Here is a 14,656-nt window from a genome sequence, read left to right on the forward strand (position 1 = left end):
AAACATTCACATAAACTTTAATCCGATGGGGAGAGCTACCCGTTAAAACGAGAAGGGTTTATATAAAAATATTCATATCTACTTTGAGCAAGAGCTACCCGTCAAATTATTTTATTTGGTAAATGAGCTACCCGTCAATTAAAAGTTAAAACAAACACTAATAAGTGGGTTTGTATATAATAATTAATGAGGAGGAACAGGTCACATTCCTTTACCGATAAGGGTTTTTTGGCATTTCGATGGTTTTTTTTTTTTTTTTTTTTGGTCTCGGGTCAGTTCGGTTTTGATTTTAATCGGACGCGTTTTTGGTTTATTTTGATTTTCAATATCGGGTTAATACCGATTTAGATTGGTTTGTTTTTCGGATTTTAACTATAATAAAATCTTGGGAAATTTACGAAACATCCTCTGAAAATGGGTCAAAATTCAGATCACCCCCTGAAATTTGAAAATACTCAGATCAGCCCCTCTACACTAACGGTGTTAGTCTACTGTTAGTTATTGGTGTAAAAGGACTATTTTACCCTTGTACTAAATCATTAGAATAAATTTACAATACTACCATTCCTTCATCTTCAACCTATACCCCACCCCTTTCCTTGCAACTTTGCCACCGCCGCCTCTGCTTTGCCCTAGCACCGCCACCTCTGCTAGCCCATGCTCGATCTCTCTTTGTCGTCTTCTTCCTCTCTACCTAAACCTTTATTTCCTTGGCTGCATGGATTTCCCAATTTCCTCTCGTCTTCTCCGTGGGATGAGCAGGCCTGAAGCTGAAAACCAAGGTTCTGAGATCGGACAATTTCTGGCAAAAAATCTCATTAACAACAACAACAACTGCATAACGGTGGTAATCCCTTCTCGATAGAGAGGGAAAGACTGGTAGATTTGATTCCCAGCATTCTCATGACTTCTTCAGCGGCAAAACTAATTTCAGGATAATCTCTTTGGACCAATACGAACGGAAACATAATCGCCGATGCTGCCATCGATGGCGCAATTGATCTTATTCTGATTAGAGCCCGGGCACACGTTTGTTATTGTTGCTGTTGCAAAGGATTTAACATTGGAGAATATTGGTTTCAGCTCAAGTTTGAAGGCTGTCAATGGCCGATCATAATAAGAATTGCGTCTGAATATCGATAGCAAAGAAGAGTAATTACATCTGAAACTAATAAGGGTAGGAGTAATTTTGGGTGGATAGTAGTGATGAGCTTTTGTTGTTAGAGAAGGGATAGAAATGATGATGGACTTCAAACTGATGAGCGCAATTAATTCCCTCGGGCCTTCTTCAAATTCAGGAACCTTCATGTTGCAGAGTCGTTGGACAGGAAAGGGAGGGCTAGGGTGAAGCAGAGGTGGGCGGCACTAGTGCTGCCAGGGCAAAGCAGAGCCGATGGATGATTTCAAGGATGATTTCAGCTCTTCTTTTTTTTTTTTTCCCTCCGATGAACTCCTTGAGATTGAGTTGCAAGTGTTTGACCAAAAAAAAAAGAGTTGCAGGTGTTCTTTTTGCTGAAAGACGAGTTCAATAAACTAGACAATCTTGAATCTTCCTTCAAGCCCAGCCATGGTTTCGATCTTGGCTGTGGCAGTGGCAACAGGAAGGAGGAGAAGAAGAGCAGCAGAACAGAGAGGAAAGGGTGGAGAAAGAGAGGGGGAGGGGGTAGTGATGATTACACGGGAAGAGGATGATGTGGGATGGGGCTGCACGGCGGTAATGGTGGTGGAGATGGCGGTGGTGGTGGCGGCGGGAGCTGCTGGGGCAATGGTGGTTGTAGAGGAGAGGGAATATTCCCATTCTTTATTTTAGTTAAAGAAAAAAAAATACATGTTGGGTTTTTAGATCTAGGGGTTAAATAGTAATTTACTTTTCTCAAGGGTAGTTTAGGGTTTTTAAAAAAAACTAATTAACTGACATCATCAGTTAACTAACGGTAGGGTCTAATTTGAGTATAGGGCTCTAATTCAAGGGATGATCTGAGTATTTTCAAATTTCAGGGGGTGATCCGAGTTTCGACCCATTTTCAGGGGGTGTTTCGTAAATTTTCCTAAAATCTTACATTCATAACTTATAATAACAAAAGATTCGATAAAAACACTTTAATTCACCTTCTCTAAATTCAAATGAGTAAATAACCATGAACAGGAAAATTGATTTGATGTGTTCATAGTGTAATCTGAAAAAGATGAATAAATTATAAATGAAAGATAAATATTCATTCATTTACTATCCAACTAATATAGTGAACAAGGAGATCAATGGAAACATTGTTACAAATCAATTTCCCTGTTTATAATCGCATAATAATATTGAAACAATGAATAATCAATTCACCTATTCATAGTCTTATATTCAATGATTTTTTTAATCAATTTTCATTTGGTTCGGTTTCAGTTTGGATATCGGTCAGTTCGTGTGGTTCGATTTTTAGTCGGTCCCATCATACCTTAGTCCAAAACCAATCCGATAAGGGTCGGTTTGGTCCGGTTGGATTTTTCAATCTTTTCAATCGGTCTTATCGGTTCGGGCTAGATTTTGACACCCTTATCCCTATCAAACATCATGTACGATTGTGCACAATCTTGCCCGACTGTGTGGCACCTGTGCCTAAAAGTAAAAGGAGGTGCAATGACTACTCTACCCTCATGAATACGAAAAATCCCTCTCCTATTCATGCTTCTGCGTAGATTATGATTTGACCCTTGCACTAGCCCAGGGGCCATGCTGCCAGGCAAAGAACCCTCTCTCAATATAATATTAAGGAGGGGGGGTCACTACCAGCCTACATGCCCCTACACCAGTGTGGAGGGCCAATGAGAGCATGCATGCGGGCATATAACGAGGATGGGAGTTTTCATTTTATGGGGTGTGAGGAGTTTCCTTCTTTTCCCCATAATATTAATACCATTTATAACAAAGGGGGGGGGGAAAGTGAGGAGAAAGAACACTACCTAGGCGTGTGCGGTGCACTACCCTTGCGTCTAGACATAAGGGCATGTGAAAATGACCATCGCACCCCCGAGATTTTCCATCTTTCCATGGGGGTGTGGTAGTCATTTTTGCACACCCCTGTGTTTGGGTGCAAGGGCAGCGCATCACCCGCACTTGGGTAGAGAGAATGGGCAAAGGGTATAGTATACATTCAGAATGGCACAAAGACACCAATAAGTCAAAGTTCAAACAAGGGCAAACAAAAGAGAATTCTTTACAACTAATCCCTACTATTTCTAAATTATTTACATTGAACGCAAATGCAAGAAAAACATCGATTTATAGCTTCCCAAAGAAAAGAAAAACTATGACTAAAAATAATTCTTTGATTAGAGGACGTTCTCTTAAAAAATATGTTCATCAAAATCAGATTTTTATTTATTACACGTGATAATTGATAGGCTATGGTTATCCTTAGGTATTCATCTAAAATCATTCCAAACTAAGGATAGGATTTGACATTCTATTCATATGGCCATCATACTATGCATTCTTTAGAATGACGATTCTAAGATAAAAGTGTGGGTGAACATATAAAATGTGCATCAAACATGAACACACAGAGTCTTACATGTGTCATTGCTAATTAACAAAGAACAATATTCACGTTATTGGAATTTAACTGATCCCTTAACTGAGAGGTCCTTATCGATGCAATTACACATCAATTTTTTCTAGCAACTAGCAACCTTATGGAAATTCCTATTAACTCTAGAAATCACGAGAGCCTATGCCCCCCTCGCACTTGCTCCGACAGAGGGAATTCTAGCTAAGCCAGTATCTCGCGTGCTACACTGTTCCATCACTTCCATGTTTAGACTTTTCAGGGAGGCCCAAGAAAGAAATCCTATTAAATCAAATACTTATCACCGTCGATTTATCAATCAATGACGTAAGCAATCTCCTTTCCCCTCCTCCCGACAACAAGAATTAAACGCTATCCACAATAACACCTAATTGATCAATCTTCACTCGTTTGGGCGCGTTCTGAGTCTGAGAGCCTCTCTCTCTCTCTACAATGAGCGCCTGCAAAAATCTCCTCTTCCGCATATCTTTTTCGTCTCCAGATTTTAGAATACGAAGTAACCTGCAGAAGTTCTGTTTGGTTACTATTCGGAACCTCCATTCGTTCTCTGGTAGTAATAATCCATTTGAGTTGTCGTTAGCAACTCTAATCTATCGGAATCGAGGTAAGTTCGATTAATATTTCTGGTACTCTTCTTATTCGTTGACTTTTCACTCAGATTTTTCCGTTCAATACATGCAGGAGGATTAGGGCGTGAACTGAACAGAGCTTCATCGAGATCTTACGGTTGTGTTCAAGCTGCAGTTTCGCGGGAAACTGCAGATGGTTTGAATGAATCCGCTTCAAGCAGTTCAATTCTGGAACCTTTGGATGATTGGGCTAAAGACAATGTGGAGGAGTTGCTTGCAAACAGAGAAGATGTTGTAAGCTTAATGAAGATGGAAAGAAGGTCTGGAATCGACGGTGGAGTGGATTCCCCTCGAAACCGCCGGTGGTTTCCGTATCTCGATATGTTCAAATCGGGAGATACATTTCTGACCAGTCTTGAGATTCTGGAAGCACTCGATGCGTATATACTGGATGTGCGAAAGGAGAGGATTTGGAATGTTGTGAAGAACAGAAGCTACTCCGTTTGTTTGGTTGTTGAAGGTCTGTCTGATTTTGGGAATGTATCAGCTGCATTCCGCTCGGCTGATGCGCTTGGGATTCAATCGGTCCATGTGGTCTCCTGTGACAGCTCAAAAAGGTGCAACGAGACGTGAGGTGAAAACCTTCGTTGTTTATTGTTGATTTTCATTTCCTCCATTTTTAAAAAAAATTTAAATCTGTAACCTGTTTTGTACCATCTACTTTTCTTAGATTAACTTTTCACACAACTAGAAGATCTTAATTCGTAAGTTCCACTTCTTAGGCTGCTTAGCATGGTATAGATTTTATTGTTCACTGCTTTCAGTGTGTTTCAATCATTTGCCCAACTTGAAAGTGGAATTGGTTGCACTACATTATGAGGAATGTTGAGGGCCAATTCTTGAAAGGATAAACTGAATCAACAATTGAGGAGATCCTGCAATGAGCTGGATGGACAGATTCATGTTCTCTTCTAAAGAGTCTGTTTTGGCGAGAGGCATCTTATCTGTGCTTTGGCCAATGCCCCTCTTTTTCTCCAATATGGTGGCAAGAATTGCAAATCCATACCCTTCCATTTTGAAATTATATGTCTTGAAGAAAAAAATTCTGTGGAGTTAGAAGGGTCCTGGTATTATCTTTGTTTTAAAGGTATTTCCACCCAATTGTTCAGTTCCAAGTTGGGTTTTGAAATGTGTGATTCAGGAAATGAATTTGGGAGGTTTTTTTCTGCTGTCCATTGATGTGAAGGAAGAGCTAGGTCCTCTTTTGGACCACTTAAGTGGGCAAGGGAGGAGATTTCATGGCAACATAAATGTAGGATCCACTTGCTCCAGGCTAAAGACAGAAACTCATGGCTTTCTCCCACAACATTTCCATAGCTACGTGATGGCCAACTTTTTTGAAAAACAGAGATCCATTGAGAAAGCCATCGACAGGTTCTGCTAGATGTTTTAAGGGAGGAGTTTGGTTTAGCCTTCGAGCAGTGGGAGAAGATTAGGTCAGATTTTGGATGGATGTGTGGATTGAGGAAGCCCACTTGACAGTCCTTTTCATTGTAATGTAGGGTCTTTTGACAAGGAGGAACTAGTGGAGGACTATGCATAGATTTGCAGAGAGAGTATATTCAGATTCCGAGATTTTCTCTTGTTTGAGTTTTTGGTGATGGCCTTGCCAATTGTATTACATGAGGGTTCAGTTGGCCAGTAGGGACAAGGTGTTGGACATCTATAGTATTAAGAAAATCTTCTCAGATTGTTTTTTCTTCCTACTTTTTGGTAGGGTAGTTGGAAGCATTTCCCTCTCCCTCTGGCTTTATATGGAAGCCAGAGTGCTGTCTATGGTCTTATTCATCCTATAGACAGCACACAAGGAAAGATTTTGACAGTAGATAATCTCATTATAGAGGCGTTTGTATATGCATTTTTTTTTCATTTGAAGGCAGAACTTGAAGTTGGTGCATTTTGGTTTTTCTCGGGTACACCTAGCAACGATAGGATATTCTTTCCCAATCCATGTTCTTAGCTGAAGGGGCCTGTATTTTGTGGTGGCTGATGCCTTTTGCTTTCTGTTGGACCGTATGGAAGGAACAGAATGTCAGAACTTTAAAAGACAAACAATTGCTTACCCCTCCCCACCCCCCCCCCCCCCCAAAAAAAAGAAAAAGAAAAAAGATTTTTGGGTGGCAGATATTGAGTCTACCATTTTTCCAATATTTTCAAGTGCAGTGATAACCCTATTACTGTGTTACTGCACTTTTGTTGTTGGCCTATGAGGAGTGGACTTGTTTTGTTGTGTAGGAATCCTGGATCCCTTTTCCTGAAATTCCTCACTCTATCTATAGAGAAAGTTCTTTTCCTAAATTTGTACTGTATTATCTTTCAAGGAGATGCTGAGCTTTCCACTTTTTTCATGATTTTGTTTTTTTTGTTTTTAGTTTCATTCTAGGTTCTAAATTCTTCCATCCTTGTTACAGGTACAGGGATAATCGCCATGTTAGTATGGGTGCTGAGAAGTGGTTGGACATTGAACTTTGGGACACCATCCAAGAATGCTTTAAGGTTTTAAAGTCACGTGGTTATCGAATTGCCACAACACACATGGGAACTGATGCGGTAATTGGTCAACTTTATCCTTGGTCACCTTTGGAGTTTCTTCTCCCCCCACCCTTGGTGTATGTGAATGTGTCTGATGTTCTGAGGGGTGGATTGTGTACATGTATTATCAGATAGATATGTGCATGTAAAATTAATAGGTACGATGTGTTTCCATCAAAACTGCCAAATAAAGGTTCTTCCTTACCAAATCATCAACCACGTTGTTCTGTATCTTGAAAATTGTGTGAATAACATCCTTTTTTATGTCATTATTAATTGTTTAGACCTTTGGAAACACCATGGAACTGGGAACTGTGCAGAACCTGTAGTTAGAATGTTGTCAAGTATTCACAGTAATTGTCGACTGTATATAAGTTGTCATCTCCTATTGAGATCTTAATATCTAATGTGAGATGTACTACTGGTGCCTCTATACCAGTTTGCCAATGTCATCTTCTGAGTCCAACTGCTATACTATCTTATGCTTTAGAACTTAGTTCTTATGGAGTTATGGTAACTATTATAGTTGTCAAGGCGACGTCTAGGTGTACAGGTGTCTTGGTCGACTTGGTTGCCTTGGGTGCCTAGGTGGGCGCCTTGAATTTGGACCCTCTCCAACGCCTTGGGTCGCCTAGATGCCTTGACAACTATAGCTTATGATTTGTTTTTGTTTGTTGCACTGACTGTGAAATGGTCCATTGCTTCTGATGATTGATAACTGATTCAATCTTCTTTCTTAAATTTCTAGGTTTCTATTTGCAACATGGATTGGTCATGCCCAACTGCAATAGTTGTCGGAAATGAAAGTAGGTGAGCATTCTCATGCATGCCCATGTATCCTCTTGTCCACAAACTCTGTTTCAAATATGTTCCTCGGATGAAAATTTTGCTTCAGTTACTATTTCCGTTAAGTGATTTGAGAAATATTACAAGGTGACTCTGTAAGGTCAGCTATATTTTATGAAGTGGAGCACTAGGCAAAAAATGAATCAATAGTATAACTGAATCCTGTTTAATTACCAATAGTATAACTTGTGCTCAGAAGAACTAACACACACAGGCCTCACTAGAACCAGTGGTTGATGTTCAATAAGGATCTCAGAATCAACTGTTTGATGTCGAGTTCCGAAACTCATCTTAATAACTGAAAAAAATAAAAGGGAAGTAAAGAAGAAAGGAAATGTTAAGCTTCTCACTTAACTGCAGAGAAGGAATCCCACCAACTCCAGCCTTGGCATCACGCCAAGGTTTCCCTACTGCATCCCGCAGTAGAGCAGTTTTAAATCCCACAAAACCATGCTCCGTCTCTCACAGAACTCACAAGCCCAAGGCTGAATCCTCTCCCCCCCCCTCTCAAATCAATGGTAGTGGATGTGAGCCCCTACTCCTTATTTATAACTTCGTGGAAACAAACAAAATAGGATAACCCTATGTATGGTAGTGAATCCTATACAACTTAAGTCTTCTTCAAAATAGAAAGCTATTCTAGAACATTACAAAATAAAAACTAACTACTTAGTTTTATGCCTCTATAGTCTATAGTTATTGCAGCTCTGGATAACTGCATAGTATGATTCATTAGTTTTATGCCTCTATAGTCTATAGTTATTGCAGATCTGAATATCACATTTATTTTGTAAATCAGGACCGCTATACTTCTGCATTCATCTAGCATTTTCGTTCATTATCTTATTAAACAACGTGGTTAGCCAAGATAAACCACAGAATCCTAAGCTCTTCCATACTTCTATCGGGACCCCATCTAGGCTTGGAGCATTGCCTGCTTTCATCTTTCTTAAAGTCTCTTTAACTTTAGATACCCTAATTTTGTGGATATATTTATGACCATTGGTGTCTAGATAAGTAATGCAGTCTTTCGGAGCACTATTACTCGGAATGGCTTCATTTAGTAGAGTATGGAAATACTCTTTCCATCTCTCCTTAATGTCCTCATCCCTTACTAGTACTCTTATCATCTTCACTTTTAATACATCTAACATGGTCGAAATCTCTGCTCTTCCTTTCTCTCATTCTAGCTGTCTAATTGATAGCTTTTTCCCCTTCCTGTGTGTTCAGATTGTTATAAAGAACTTCACATTTCTTCGCCCTTGCTCTCCCCACATTCTTAACCTCGTTTTTGGCAAATTTATACCTTGTTAAGTCCTCTATCTCCTTAGTCCTTTGCCATGTCTTAAAACTAGCTTTCTTAGTCTTAGATCCTATAACTCCTTGGTCATTTCTTAATGTCTGTTAAAGAAATGAAAAATGGTTAAAATAATCAATCTAGTCCTGAAAGACCTGAACTTCAATGTATCAATAAGGGTACCCAATGCAAGTCTCATTATTGCAGGCTCCTGAGAGGGGGGGGTGGATAGGAAACAGTCCTAAGCTTTGGCATTTTTTGCACAAAGTTGTGTCTCTTGAGACTGGAACTTGCATCTTCACGCTGGCAGTCCTGCTTTTTGCCATTGCACTACGCAATGACCCTTAAAACCTTAATGAATCAGTTAAGTGTAAAAATTTGTCTACATAACCATCAAATTTCTCCCTATCCCTTTTGGATAGCACCTCTGTAGTGATATTTACCAATCTAGGAATCCAATGGAATGTGTTCATCGAGAATACTTGATTGTGGATCTTATTGATCAAATGAGATGTTGCCACAGGCTTCACCTATGTGAAAACTTACTTGTCATAATTTCCAAATCTGGAGCATTTTATTTTCCTTTTTCCCATTTTAATTCAATAATTCTTACAAGGTTGAGCTAGTTGTGCCCCTTGATTTGTTGGTTTGCATTTTGGTGAGCGACTGTGATCTATCATTTAATGGTTATTTCTATTTGAATATTGACTAATAAAATTCAGGATGTTGTTTTTAGTTTTGTATGCTTAACTCATGTTGACAGATCACTGATTGCAGGGGCATAAGTGATGAAGCTCTGCAATTGTCTGATTTGCACTGTAATATTCCTATGAAAGGCATGGTGGACTCTTTTAATGTTTCAGTTGCAGCAGGCATTCTCATGCACCATGCTGTTTGTGATAGAACTTCTCGCCTGGTAATGTCCGAATCATTTCACCTTGGTTGGTAGAACATATAGCTAAATAGTACATTAGAATGAGATTTATGACTCAATAATGGTTCTCTGGTGCCTTAAACATTTTTTATTATGCTGGAGGATCTTTTGACATGCCTGTTGAACTAATATAGTATAAAAATGTTAATAATGCCAAAAGAAAAAATACTATTCAGATAATAAAGTTCAGATGTCTTGTCCAAAGTTATGGGCCCCATAACCAGCAAAGAATATGTAGAGACAATAAAAGTACCTTTTATCAGAAAATCGAACGAGCAGTTATAATATTGATGAGGCTAGAAACCCTATCTGATGCAGAGCAGAAGGTTTTCTTAAGGAGGCACAACAGTAACTCAATAGGCTATTTAAACAGCCCATGCTGGGCTTTAAGTCACTTGTTTCTTGGGCTTTTAAGTCACTTGTTCTAACTTCTAAGTCTGTTTTTGGACCCATTATGGGCTAAAATATGTTAGTGACCTTAAGCCCATTACAGGCCCACTTTAAGTTTTAACAAGCCCAAGAGGACTCATGTTAGTGGCTTAAAGGCCAAGTCATAGAAATTCTCTTGTATTGTCTTCCTTTTTATTGCTTTCTATTTCTTGTAATAGTTTTTGGATTGTTGTAAGTAAAAGAGAAGTGCCAGAGTTAGCCCACGATTCTGACAAAGCAAAAACAGTGTCTTCTCAAGAAGCTTTTACTCCTATGGTGAATTAGTTGCAGTCAAGGGTGGTGAAGCCTAACCTGGTCCTGGTGGTGAAGCCAGATCTTCTCTCTCTTCTCATAGCTGTCAAGGTGACTAGGCGTCATCAAGAAGGCGACACCAGAAATCAAGGCGAGAGAGACAGGCGCCTGGTCGCCTAGGCGACGCCTTGATGACTATGTCTCTTCTTTTACCTTCTTTTCTTCTTTTTCTCTTCCATTCCACATTCTGTTAACCAACTTCCACCAATGTAATATCAACTGTTTCTAATGATTTTCCCTGGTTTATTATCCTTTTATTCTGTTCTGTCCTACACTCCTACTCTCTTACTGCAGATTTGTTCACTGGTTATCACTCTCGGTTCTGCTTGACAGGGTTTTTTCCTCTGATAATAACTTTCCTGTTAGCAGGCCATGTACTGATGTGTGTGCCTGATCTTATGCTCCATTGATTCCTTGTGTTCTGGCCCTCACATGTTCATTGATTTCATCTGAAGAACAAGGTATCGACTACTGTTAATTTACTTACTAATTCTGTCTGCAAGAAGTAAGTTTCTAATTTGAGTAATCCAGCCCTTGGATGGACACCATCTTCTATTGTGTCGTTCCTCAATGTTAGTACTCCCAGTGTTTAAAATTGATGTCCATCAGACTAGCCAATTGGGAGTTAAACTCAGTTTTCATTTAGTTTTTATTTCCTGTGAAGGCTAACTTCCTATCACATGCCCATTTGATTCTGTTTTATTTAATTTTGCGTATTCTGCTGGATTGTGTTCGATTGAGCTCATTGTGATTCTGCCCTTATGGGGTTGTGTTCTAATGACTCTCATCTTTCCTACCCTAGAACATATATCACTATCAACTGTTTTCACTCTAAATGAAATGACAATGAAATCGAGTACCATGATTTTAACAGGCCAAAGCCCCAAACCATGACTTAGTCTGATGGTTATGGTCCTCTATATAATCAGATCCACCATTAGGTTTTAGGGCCACGAAACAGATCCAAATCTACAAACAGTTATTTGCAGTCAATGATTTACTTCAATTTAGTCAGGAATCAGGTTAATTGATAAGAAGTGGTTTAAGAAATGATTGTTTTTACTATACAAGGAAGAATAGACCATAGTTTCTTAATTGACACTCATGTAACTGAAGGTTAGATACACCACTGTGGAGAAAAGCAGGGGAAAAATTCGTAGAAACTCGGAAAACTGTGAGAACTCCATTAGCATTTTGTTTATGTACATGGACTTTTTCATATGCCAACATTGGGATGGATAAAACAAAGAGCCTACCTGATTTATCCCATTTATTCTTTTCTTTTTTTTTTGGGGTGGGGGGTGGGGGGTGGGGGGTGTCATCAAAAGTAACCTAATCTACTAGTAACTTGGTATGGAGGAGGGGAACACATAAATGCAAGGCGAAGGCAGGATTCGATCTTGAGTCCTGGCAGCAACAGACCAAAGACAACTGGCACCTTGAGCCTATTTATTTCATGTTGTATGCTTTTCTAATGATCGAAAAAATGATAAAAGGGAAAAATATATATATATATATGGCATGCTCTCTAAGCAGTGAAGTTTTATTTTGGAGAGTGGTGTTCATTCAATTGATTTTTGTTGAACAACTTGCTTTCTTTAGTGTCCCAAGTACTAATTAACAATTTTACCCAAAAAAAATAAAAAATACTAATTAACAATTACAGTAGTATTCAATTATTTCGACAGTCATATGCCTGTTTTCTAGTCTCCTAATATTGACCATAGAGTTCGTATCACACTCGCAGGGCTGTCACAGTGACTTGACACCGGAAGAAAGTCAGATCCTACAGGCAGAGTTTTCCTTGCGTCATGGTAAGAGTTCAATTAGCATTGCGCATGAATATGCCAAGCGCAAGGCAGGGCGGGCAACACCTAAGCTTTAAAAAGGACCAAGTGTATAACTTAGAATCCTTTGTGGAATATACTTTGGAATGCCTTGCAGTTACTATTGTTGAATGATTTTCTTTGCCAATCCATATTTATATTTTTTTTCTGGGCACAAGGCTGATCTTCTCTGCAGCCTCCTTAGCTTGCAATCTTCATTGCATTAAAAGAATATGTGGGGCTGCCATCCTGTTACAAACATTGAAGGGTAATATGAAATTTGAGTATAAAATTTAACATGTGGCCAACTAGATCATTTCTTAGATAATTCATACATTTGAAATTGCCATATCACTTTTCCCCATGGCAAAAATTGGTGCTCTGGTCTATTGTAGCTCCAAATCAAACCCATTTTCTGGTCCACAGGACACTCATTCAGTCATACTATATTCTTTCGACTAGGAACTATGAAGCTGACTAATTGTTATATTGGTGCTGGATTCTAGTAAATTGAGTTTGCATTCCCTTTGATACCAGATGCATGTATAAGAAGATTAACTTGCAATCATGGCATGAACTTTTAACCTTTGAACTGGGAGTAGGTTTGCCATGTGAGGTCTAAAATTGATTGCAGGACATGAATAGGAACTTTCACAGGGCAAATTCTGATCCGAGTCTGATATGCAGGTCATCTTTGGATTTGTTTTGGTCAATAATATCCGTCCACCATGGATACTGAAATACAAGGGGGTATGCTCCAGTGTTCTGAACTAATGAAATCATTTCCATGTATTAAATAAAATTTCCAAGACGATGGGTTGCTCACTGCTGTCGTCCAGTTGTTGGGACTCCAAACAATTTTTTTTGCCACAAAATAAAAATATGAATGCAAACAATTAAAGCAAACCTGGAAGCACAGTACTACATTCTAAATCTGAATAATGTAGAAGAATTAATTGGCATGAGTTATACATCTATATCTCTGATAAAATACTGCATATCAGGCTCCAAAAAAATCAACACAAGTATTCGATCTGCTGTGCTAATTAATGTATACAGACACCATTGGAACAAGATGGCAGGATCGTTCAGAAGCAGTGATCAGATTTGGTGGATGAGCTACCATAATGACCAGCTAAAAGAACCTCAATGCAACGATGGGAACTGTGATTCCTGCACCAATACAAGTAAGTAGATGGCAACGTTAATCCTGATGTATAATAAATAATATAAGAAAACGGATGGGAGTAAGTGGCCGGAGAACACAGCGCAATGTGAATGTTAAACAGAAGTGTCCCAAAGGGGTGACCTGAGAACACAAGTGCACTGCATGAACTACTCATTCTCCAGGATTTGCACAACTACTTGTATTCTCAGGCGGCACTCCTTTGGGGATTTACTCTGTTAATTGCGACGAGAGACTGATGATGAGAGGATAGGAGCGTTCTTGAGTAGAGCTTTTTGTTCTCCCCTTATAAATAATGTCAAGTCCCTCGTTGTTCTTGTTGTCACAATGTGGACATTCTGCTGTCACTATTACCACGCACTAGAGATCGCAGACCTACCTAGGATGTTGTCATCATAAGAAACTGAAGACGAAGGATGTTGTCATCTTATTATAGTCCGTTGGCACTGCAGGCACGTGACACTAGTCAAGGCATAATGGTCTATTTTTTTTTAAAGGGAAGAGAAAAAAGGACAAAAAATTAAGGGAAGTTTTCATCGACACCCCCTCTGCCGGACCGTGGAATTAATGCCACCCCACCATTAAGCCCTAATATATCAATCAATTTGGGTCCAAAAATTAATGGAAGAAGTCTTTTAACTGTTAATTAGTGATGTTAACTGACAGGTGAGATTTTTTTAAAAGACTATTTTGCCCTAGTTATGACATGAAATGTGAATGTTTTTGTAATTTCACCTCCCTCCCTCCCCCTTTCTTTTCTCCGTCTCCGACTACCATGCATTCCTCTCCCCTCCCTCGCCGGCTCGGTGCCCACCAACAGCAACCAAAGCCTCCTTCTACACTCGGATGGGCCGTACTGCAGCTTCCAGAGAGAAGCAAAGAAAAAGGCCAAACAACCTGCAAATCTGGTTGCCGCAGTTCCAGATTTGATAATGGCCTCTAAAATCAGAGTTTCTTCAAGAAACGAAAAGGGAAAATATATATATATATATACAGAGAATGAAAAAATTGATTAAACACCAGAGAAGAGAGAAGTAGGAAGAGAAGCTGGCCATGATCTTCTTCCCTCTAACGAGATCACTGGTTT

At 39.2% G+C, this 14,656-nt stretch overlaps 1 protein-coding gene across 3 annotated transcripts; it reads left to right on the plus strand.

Moving 5' to 3' along the window:
- The first annotated feature begins 3,972 nt into the window (after positions 1-3,972).
- LOC122657121 (tRNA (guanosine(18)-2'-O)-methyltransferase) lies at positions 3,973-12,535 on the plus strand. 3 transcript variants are annotated; one of them, XM_043851898.1, is made up of 6 exons: positions 3,974-4,182; positions 4,263-4,764; positions 6,619-6,757; positions 7,488-7,549; positions 9,660-9,798; positions 12,305-12,535. In XM_043851898.1, exons 1-6 carry the CDS (start codon positions 4,011-4,013, stop codon positions 12,440-12,442), a joined length of 1,152 nt encoding a protein of 383 aa, XP_043707833.1. In that variant the 5' UTR covers positions 3,974-4,010; the 3' UTR covers positions 12,443-12,535. The 3 variants fall into 3 exon arrangements, with proteins under 3 accessions (XP_043707834.1, XP_043707835.1, XP_043707833.1); XM_043851899.1 differs by lacking the exon at positions 12,305-12,535 and having other exon boundaries at positions 3,973-4,182; positions 9,646-9,793; XM_043851900.1 differs by lacking the exon at positions 12,305-12,535 and having other exon boundaries at positions 3,973-4,182; positions 7,488-7,545; positions 9,660-9,793.
- The last annotated feature ends 2,121 nt before the right edge of the window (positions 12,536-14,656 follow it).

Source organism: Telopea speciosissima, chromosome 3 (assembly GCF_018873765.1).
Source record: "Telopea speciosissima isolate NSW1024214 ecotype Mountain lineage chromosome 3, Tspe_v1, whole genome shotgun sequence".
NCBI lineage: Eukaryota > Viridiplantae > Streptophyta > Magnoliopsida > Proteales > Proteaceae > Telopea > Telopea speciosissima.

What these genes read in the sequence shown, in the direction of transcription:
- LOC122657121 (XM_043851898.1), top strand. Translation starts at nt 4,011, where the DNA reads ATGAGCGCCTGCAAAAATCTCCTCTTCCGCATATCTTTTTCGTCTCCA. An exon ending in TCTAATCTATCGGAATCGAG is followed by an intron (nt 4,183 to 4,262) that starts GTAAGTTCGATT and finishes TACATGCAGGAG; the next exon opens with GATTAGGGCGTGAACTGAAC. An exon ending in CACACATGGGAACTGATGCG is followed by an intron (nt 6,758 to 7,487) that starts GTAATTGGTCAA and finishes TTAAATTTCTAG; the next exon opens with GTTTCTATTTGCAACATGGA.